At 38.4% G+C, this 9558-nt stretch overlaps 1 protein-coding gene across 3 annotated transcripts in view; it reads left to right on the forward strand.

Moving 5' to 3' along the window:
• Positions 1–9558, forward strand: part of Atad2b (ATPase family, AAA domain containing 2B) — a 129622-nt gene that overhangs the window by 18925 nt on the left and 101139 nt on the right. For all 3 annotated transcript variants that reach the window (XM_013013666.1, XM_013013669.1, XM_013013668.1), the window contains exons 6-7: positions 1124–1232; positions 2240–2356. In XM_013013666.1, coding sequence (XP_012869120.1) covers positions 1124–1232; positions 2240–2356 — 226 coding nt within the window. The remainder of the gene's footprint in view (positions 1–1123; positions 1233–2239; positions 2357–9558) is intronic.

A 9558-nucleotide genomic window follows, 5' to 3' on the forward strand; every position in this document is an offset into this window, starting at 1 on the left:
CACCACATAAATGAAAAAAAAAGCCAGAATTGTCGGTGTGGCTCAAGTGGTAGAGCGCTAGCCTTGAGCTGAAGAGCTGAGGGACAGTGCCCAGGCCCAGAGTTCAGGCCCCACGACCAGACCCCCCCAAAAAAATTAAAAATCTTTACAATTCTGTCACTCTCCCCCTCCCCTGAGTCCTGGGGCTTGAACTCAGGGCCTAGGCACTGTCCCTGAGCTGCTTTTACTCAAAGCTAGCATTGTAACACTTGAGCCACAGCACCACTTCTGTTTTTTTGTTTATGTGGTACTGAGGAATTGAACCCAAGGCTTCATGTTTGCTAGGCAAGCACTCTACCACCAAGCCACATTCCCAGTTCCTCTGTAATTCTTTTGATTTGAATCTTTGTATGTGTGCCAGTCTTCCATTCTTAGAATTCTAGGGTATTTTGTACTTTAGTTTATTATGGCTTGTGCTCTGCTAGCTTTGTTGATTAGTACCACTTGAGACATATTTTCAGCCTGGCTTTTTGTTAGTTAATTTGGAGTTGGAGTCTTCTGGACTTTTTTGCCAGGGCTAGCCTTGAAACATAATCCTCTGGATCTCTGCCTTCTTAGTGGCTATGATTACAGGCATGAACCACCAGTGCCTGACATGTTTTATTTTATTTGACAATAACCTGACTTATTTTATTCCTTCCTAGTAGGCTATACTTTGTTTCAAAGAAAATATATTGATGATATATGTTTTTAATATTTTATGAGTTTTATTATTATTATTTTTTGGTTGGTTGTGGGGCCTGAATTCTGGGCCTGGGCACTGTCCCTTAGCTCTTCAACTCAAGGCTAGAGTTCTACCTCTTGAGCCATAGCGCCACTTCTGGCCTTTTCTGTTTATGTGGTGCTGAGGAATTGAACCCAGGGCCTCATACATGCAAGGCAAGCACTCTACCACTGAGCTACCTTCCCAGCCTCTTCTTTTATTCTTTACATTTATTGAGTAGAAAGCTCCATTTTCAGGAATATGTGCCTTTCAAATAGGTAGTCAATAAATTTTATTGAGTACATGTTGCTTAGTGAAAATTGCATATGGCACAAAATAAATGCCATGTTAATATTTGACAAGTTTTCTTTGTTTTAAAAGGAAAACATGGATATGTATTCAAGAGTAAAAAGGAGAAGAAAGTCACTAAGAAGAAATAGTTATGGGATACAGAATCATCATGAGGTTTCTACTGAGGGTGAAGAAGAAGGTTTGTAAAATATATTTGAAGTAAATACTATAAAGTTCAGATGGAAGACTAAAAATGTATACTTTATATATATAATACATGCATATAATGTATGTAATATATAATATTACTGAGCAGGTGATTTTTTTTTTCAGTTCTGGAGCTTGAACTTGGCGTCTGGGCATTGTCTCTAAGCTCTAGCATTTTGAGCCATAGTGCCACTTCTGGTTTTCTGATGGTTAATAGGAGAATAGGGTCTTACAGACTTTCCTGTCCAGGCTGGCTTTGAACTTTGATTCTCAGATCTCAGCCTCCTGAATAGCTAGGATTACAGGTTTTGATACACTAGTGCCTGGGTATTTTTTTTTAATTTTTGCCAGTCATAGGGCTTGGACTTTGGGCCTGGGTACTGTTCATGAGCTTTTTTGCTCAAGGCTAGCACTCTACCACTTGAGCCACAGCTCCATTTCTGGGGTTTTGGTGGTTAAGATAAGAGTCTTTCCTACCTGGGAAGTCTTTGAACCGTAATCCTCAGATCTAAGCATCCTGAGTAGCTAGGATTACAAACATGAACTACCAGCATCTGGCCAGGTTTTTATTTTTGTTTTTTATGTTAGTATTGTGTAATTCTACATAATCTAAATTCATTTGACATCTGAATTTTAATTTTCTTTATTTGTAAAACTGCTTAATTGCACATTATATATCATTCATTATACACTATAATCTATTAGCCATTGGTATATCTTAAGTGATCTACTATTAAATGGCTTTGCTATGGGCTTATTTGCTTGTTAAATAAGGCCTCTTTTTGTATTTAGGCATCTTGTAATTAGAAGGTTGTTTTGCTACCCATAGTCTCTATGACTGATTATTTAGATTTTAAATTTAGAGATTGAGAAGAAAAATTATGAATGTTAGAGAAAGTAGGACTTTTACTGGATTAAATGTTAATACTCAGTTCTAGAGTAGGACTGGTCCTTGTGGATTAAAATAGTGCTTTTTCTTTTTCATATGTGGAAAACTAGAATCTCAGGAGGAGGATGGAGATATAGAAGTTGAAGAAGCAGAAGGAGAAGAAAATGATAGGCCATATAATTTGCGACAAAGAAAAACTGTGGATCGATATCAAGCACCTCCTATAGGTAAGTTGTTCTGTAGTTGAGTGGCTTCCTATGTTTTAGAACTATATACTTTTGGGTGGCTCCTACCTATTTAGGAGGCTGAGCTCTGAGGATCACGGTTTGAAGCCAGCCTGGGCACAAAGGTGTATGAGAGTCTTATTTCCAATTATTCACAGAAACACACAAAATAAATAATAAATAAATAAGTAGATTTTGCTGGTCTCAATAGTGGACTCCTTTAGGCTCAGTTAATTTGAAGCTAAGGCTGTTTGATCCCAGAAATTCAAGACCATCTTGGGCAAAACTCATAAGGAACTATTTTTACTGAATTTGAAAGAACAAAAATTCTTGTAAGTTTTCTTTATCTTTTGCTATATATACTTCTTTGCAAACATATGAAACTAAAAGAAGGTTAAATTACATGGTACCAGCAGTAAATTAAAATATAGCATGTATTACTATAATATATGGACTATATATTTACATATATGAACTATATAATTACATATAGCACTTTCTCCTCCCCTTTATCCCTTTGGCAACCACTTTTCTATTTGTGTTGCTGAGATTCTAACACAGCTTTGTGTATGTTAGGCAAACACTCCATTACTGAGTAACCTGTATATACACATGCCTACCTATGCACATATATACACAGGTCTGTACATACATATATATATAGATAGAGAGAGAGAGAGAGATACGTTTGTATATGTATATGCATTTATTTATTTATTTTTGATATAATATTTCTTCACATTGTCCAGGCTGTCCTTAATTCCTCCTTCCTAAGTGCTGAGATTACATGTATGAACCATTATGCCTAGAAATATGTGACTTGTCTGCCTCCTTTTCATGTCCCCCTCCTCCTCCCCCCACGATGGTCATGGGACTTGAACTCAGAGCCTGGGAGCTGTCCTTGAGCTCTTTTTGCTCAAGGCTAGTACTCTGCCACTTTGAGACACAGCTCCACTTCTGGTTTTCTGGTGATTAATTGGCGATAAGAGTCTCATTGACGGGCCAGGCGCTGGTGGCTCACACCTGTAATCCTAGCTACTCAGGAGGCTGAGATCTGAGGATCACGGTTCAAAGCCAGCCCGGGCAGGAAAGACCGTGAGACTCCTATCTCCAACAAACCACCAGAAAACCGGAAGTGGCGCTGTAGCTCAAGTGGTAGAGCGCTTGCCTTGAGCTGAAGAACTGAGGGACAGCCCCAGGCCCAGAGTTCAAGCCCCACGACCGACAAAAAAACAAAACAAAACAACAACAACAACAACAACAACAACAACAAAAAAGAGTCTCGTTGACGGGACTGGGAAGGTAGCTCAGTGGTAGAGTGCTTGCCTTGCATGCATGAGGCCCTGGGTTCGATTCCTCAGCACCACATAAGCAAAATGAAAAAAAAAAGCCGGAAGTGGCGCTGTGGCTCAAGTGGTAGAGCGCTAGCCTTGAGCTGAAGAGCTGAGGGACAGCACCCAGGCCCAGAGTTCATGCCCCACGACCGGACCCCACCCCCCCAAAAAAAAAGTCTCATTGACTTTCCTGCCTGGGCTGGCTTTAAACCATGATCTTCAGATTTCAGCTTCGTGAGTAGCTAGATTACAGGTGTGAACTACCAGTACCCAGTTACCATACTGTTTTTAAGAACTTAGGTGTTGGCTGGTAATGTGGTTTAGTGGTAGAATGTTTGACTGGCATACATGAAACCCTGGGTTCAATTCCTCAGTACCACATAAACAGAAAAATCCAGAAGTGGTGCTGTAGCTCAAGTGGTATGTACTAACCTTGAGCAAAAAAAAGCTCAGGGACAATGCCCAGGTCCTGAGTTCAAGCCCCAGGACTGGCAAAAAAAAAAAAAAGAACCTATGTATTTGTATTTTTAGCATTGGTATTGCAGATTGAACTCCAAAGCTTGTGCTTTCACTTTACTTTTTCTGTTCATGGTGGTGCTCTACCAACTTGAGCTATGCTTGCATTTTGCTGGTTATTGACGATAAAAGACTCAGATGTGGCTGCCTTGGTTTCTGAAATCCTCAAATCTAAGCCTCTTAAGTATGTAGGACTACAGGCATGAGCCACCAGTAACCAGCTTGAACCTGGTTTTTGTTTCTACTCAAAATCTTAAGCTCTAAAATTTTAAGCTCTGATAGACCCTGATAGGAGTCTATCAGAGTTCTCTCTAGAAGCTCCCCAAGTATGCAGACATCCCTCACCTCTAGTTAAAAGTCACTTTTGCAGATAGTTCTGTTATTAATGAGAGAAATATGTTGTGGCAGTAAACAATGCTTCCCAGCTTATTGTCCTAGATTTCTTTCCTTTCTTCAAAAATTTTTTTTATTATAAAGATGATGTACAGAGGAATTTTTTCTTGCCAGTCCTGAGACTTGAACGCAGGGCCTAGGCACTGTCCCTGAGCTTCTTTTGCTCAAGTCCAGCACTCTACCATTTGAGCCATAGTGCCACTTCTGTTTTTTCTGTTTATGTGGTACTGAGGAATCGAACCGAGGGTTTCATGCATGGTAGGCAAGCACTCTACCACTAAAGCCACATTCCCAGCCCAGAGATTTCTTTTTTTAAAGCTAAAATTGAAAAACAGTTCAAAGCTATAATTTGCCAAGTTTTTGTAATATGTATATACGTATAAAACTATCACCATAATGAACATGTTAATCAGTTCCCAGTTCCCCAGATTTCCTCATTCCTGTTTATAGTCTGTTCTTCCCTTTTTGGGTGCTTTCTCCTCTGTTTTTAGGTGTTCATTGATCCATTGTGTTTTCTGTCACTTTGGATTAGCTCATATTTCCTCTAATTTTGTTTAAATGAAATGAAAGAATGTATATTCAATTTTTGTGTTTCATTCAGCATGATTGTTCTGATATTCACCTATGATGATAATTTTTTTTTTTTTTTTTTGGGTCTGGTCGTGGGGCCTGAACTCTGGGCCTGGGCACTGTCCCTCAGCTCTTCAGCTCAAGGCTAGCGCTCTACCACTTGAGCCACAGGGCCACTTCTGTTTTTTCTGTTTATGTGGTACTGAGGAATCGAACCGAGGGTTTCATGCATGGTAGGCAAGCACTCTACCACTAAAGCCACATTCCCAGCCCAGAGATTTCTTTTTTTAAAGCTAAAATTGAAAAACAGTTCAAAGCTATAATTTGCCAAGTTTTTGTAATATGTATATACGTATAAAACTATCACCATAATGAACATGTTAATCAGTTCCCAGTTCCCCAGATTTCCTCATTCCTGTTTATAGTCTGTTCTTCCCTTTTTGGGTGCTTTCTCCTCTGTTTTTAGGTGTTCATTGATCCATTGTGTTTTCTGTCACTTTGGATTAGCTCATATTTCCTCTAATTTTGTTTAAATGAAATGAAAGAATGTATATTCAATTTTTGTGTTTCATTCAGCATGATTGTTCTGATATTCACCTATGATGATAATTTTTTTTTTTTTTTTTTGGGTCTGGTCGTGGGGCCTGAACTCTGGGCCTGGGCACTGTCCCTCAGCTCTTCAGCTCAAGGCTAGCGTTCTACCACTTGAACCACAGCGCCACTTCTGGCTTTTTTCTTTTTGCTTATGTGGTGCTGAGGAATTGAACCCAGGGCCTCATGCATGCAAGGCAAGCGCTCTACTACTGAGCCACCTTCCCAGCCCAACAGAATTATCTTCTGCGTTTATCAATTTGTATGAAATACAAAAAAGCAGTATATTAATGGCTTTACAGGTTTATAAATTTATATTGGAGCTGGAATCTAGCTCAGAGGTAGATGGCATGCCTGAGTCATGGATTTGATTCCCAGTTACCCATCTCCAACTTAAATTTTTAATAAAATGTACAAATTTTTTACTTAGGCTAGAAAAGGAATAATGAGTATAATATCAAAGAAGGTAAATTATTACCTACATAAAAGCAGAGATACAAACTTAGAGAATAGAGTAGAATATAGCATGGAGAAAATAAACCTTTAATTATATATGATCGTTCTGGTGACTAGTGACCAGTCAGCTCAGTGATCAGGCTCAAGTGTCTGGAATGCAGGGTCAATTGATGAGTTTTTTATTATTAATGTAGCTATTATAGTTTACTGTAATGTTTATTAAAATATCTTGTTATTATAACATTATTTTGATTCTTTGAATTGAACTCAGAGCTAGGCAAGGGCTGTATTACTGAGCTACATTCCTAACCCTGCTAATGAATTTCATACTTCCAGATGTTTTGCGTTACTTATTAGAGACCTTTTGCTATATTTGGAAGACCTTATTTTAACATTTCCTTAAAGACATCTGGTGGTGATGAATTCTTCCACTTTTGTTTGCCTGGGATAGCATCTCTTTTTCTCAAGGATATTTGTTTCTGGTTCTATATTCTTGACTGGCAGTATTTTCCCTCCAGCATATAGAATATATTATTGTACTCTGTAAGATTCCTGTTGAGAAGTCTGCTGCCAAATGTAAATGCAACTGTTTTATACGTAATTTACGTCTTTTCTCATGTGGCTTGCAGAGTTATCTCATTGTCATTGATTTTTGCTAGTTTGATTATAGTGTCCATTGGGATGGTCTGGATTGAATTTGATTGATAATATTTGCCCTCACAATACCCGATAATATCTCTTTATGGATTTTTGAAAGTTTTCTGCTATTACTATTATTACTACTATTATTACTATTATGCTATGTTGCTTTTTGTAATAGTACTGGAGCTTGAACTCAGGGTCTCATCCTTTTCCTGAGTTCTACCATTTGAACAATACCTCCACTTCTGGCATTTAATTGGAGATAACAGTCTCATTTTTGCCCAGGCTGGCTTTGAACCATATTCTTCAGATCTCAGATTCCTAAGTATCTAGGAATATAGAGATGAGCCACTGAGGCTTGAATAATTATTTTAATGTATGTAAGCTTTCTATTCTTTTATCCTTTTTACTCATTCTTGAACAACAGTGGCTCATACATGTACTCTTTGGATGCTGTCCAAATAGTCTATCTTTGAATTTATAGATTCTAGGCAGGTAGAGAGGATCAAATGGTGGAATACTTGCCTAGCAAGTATGAGAACTCTGAGTTCAAACCCTAGTACTTCAATACTAATGATAGTAATAATAAGTATAAACTCAGATTTTTTTTCTTCTTGATCAGTTCTGCCACTGATATTCTATTGCTTTTCAATTTGTCCATTTTTTTCAGCTTCAGAATTTGACATTTTACAAATTACTTCAATTTTTGTTTTTTTAAATTCTTATCATTTACTGTTTGGCTCATTCTAATGAATTGTTTCTTTATATTTTCTTCAAATTTATTAAACTACCTTCAGATTCTCTCAGGCAGCTTATATATCTCTGAGTCTTTAAAGTCAATCACTTTTGTATATACTTTGTCCATTTGCTGGTATTTTTTGATTTGTTTTGATCTTTGTGGTTATACATTGATATGTGCATATTGGTACTTTTAAATAGTTTTTTATTGTAAAAATACTGTACAGAGGGGTTACAGTTACATGAACAAGGTAATAAGTACATTTCCTATCAAGCATTGTTGCCTCCTCCTTTGTTTTTCCTCTACCTTCCCTTCCCTCCCACCTCACAACTACATTCCCCCCACCACCTAAATTGTAAAGTTCGTTTTTCAACATAATGTCTTGTACATCTCATTGTTTCAATGGGTCAACCTGTATCCCTATTTAAGCATTTTGTTTTTTCTCTTCCCCTCCCCAAATTAGAGAAGTGTATATACAAGATGCAGGACACCCATATCAAATACAGTGAAAATGGGTTATACCGTCGGAGAGGAACATACAAAAAAACAAAAAAATCACATGGTACATTATAAATACGTTAGAAACAATAGCAAGAAAAAAAAACCATTTGTGTCCCTATCTTGGGGTTCATTTCACTTAACATCATCTTATCTGGTCATATGTACTTAGCTTTTGACCTTTTCTGCTTGTCTCAGACATATACTAGTTATTGCAAATAACTGGCTGGCTTACTTTACTTAATATAACTTTTTCCAAGTCTTTCCATTTCCTAACAAATGGGGTGATGTCATTCTTTCTGATGGAGGCATGGAATTCCATCACACACACACACACACACACACGCACGCACGCACGCACTCGCGCGCACACACGCGCACACACACTTTCTTGATCCATTCATCTATTGAGGGGCGTCTGGGTTGGTTCCATCTTAGATATGGTAAATAATGCTGTAATAAACAGAGTTTTGCTGGTAGCTTTAGCATGATCTTGTTTGTGATCATTTGGGTAAATGCCCAAAAGTGGGATTGCTGGGTCATAGGGGAGCTCTATGTGGAGTCTTTTGAGGAATTGCCATACTGCTTTCTTTTCTTTTTTCTTTTTTTTTTTTTTGGGGTCCGGTCGTGGGGCCTGAACTCTGAGCCTGGGCGCTGTCCCTTAGCTCTTCAGCTTAAGGCTAGCGCTCTACCACTTGAGCCACAGGGCTACTTCCAGCTTTTTGCTTTTTACTTATGTGGTGCTAAGGAATTGAACCCAGGGCCTCATGTATGCAAGGCAAGCGCTCTACCACTGAGCCACCTTCCCAGCCCCTGTCATACTGCTTTCCAATTGGTACTTTTCAAATCTCTATAATCTGACTTTCTGGAAATATCCTTGTCTGGAGAGTTTTTGAGGCAGTCTGTTTAGTGTTGTCCCTGGCTGCTATAACTGTTGTAGGTTATACCCCTAAGTTCCAGACCACCAGACACAATGCTGGGCTGGAATCCCATGGCCACTTAGGCTAGTATAGCACTGAGGTGCAACAAAAAAGCCCATGGCTCCTAAGGTTAATGCATCATTAGAGTATGCCTAAAATTCACAACTACTAAAGCCTTCCTGTTATTCAGAGTGGTTTTTTATGTTATTCATTGGTTATTCAAAATGCTTGGCTATTGTAGTTGATTGGCAGTGTTGTAGGATGGGCCTTGAGGCCATCCCCTAATAATTAAGGATTTCCAACTTGGAAATTTCCATGATTGGGTAAGTCAATGTGTCTTGATGTCTAGGGATGAGAGGAGGAAGTCTATGGATACTGTTTCCTGTGGTGGGCTGGTATTGAGGATAAAGGCAAAGTCCTATAGTTAGTTACATCTCTGTCCTCCTAGTGGAATAAATCTCTTTACACATCTAAGTTGGGAGAGGTGTAATGTGAGTAATGTAAAGCCTTCCTTCCTACCTTTTCAATGATTATTTTCTTGTTTTT

This window comes from Dipodomys ordii, unplaced genomic scaffold (assembly GCF_000151885.1).
Source record: "Dipodomys ordii isolate 6190 unplaced genomic scaffold, Dord_2.0 Scaffold20, whole genome shotgun sequence".
Taxonomy (NCBI): domain Eukaryota; kingdom Metazoa; phylum Chordata; class Mammalia; order Rodentia; family Heteromyidae; genus Dipodomys; species Dipodomys ordii.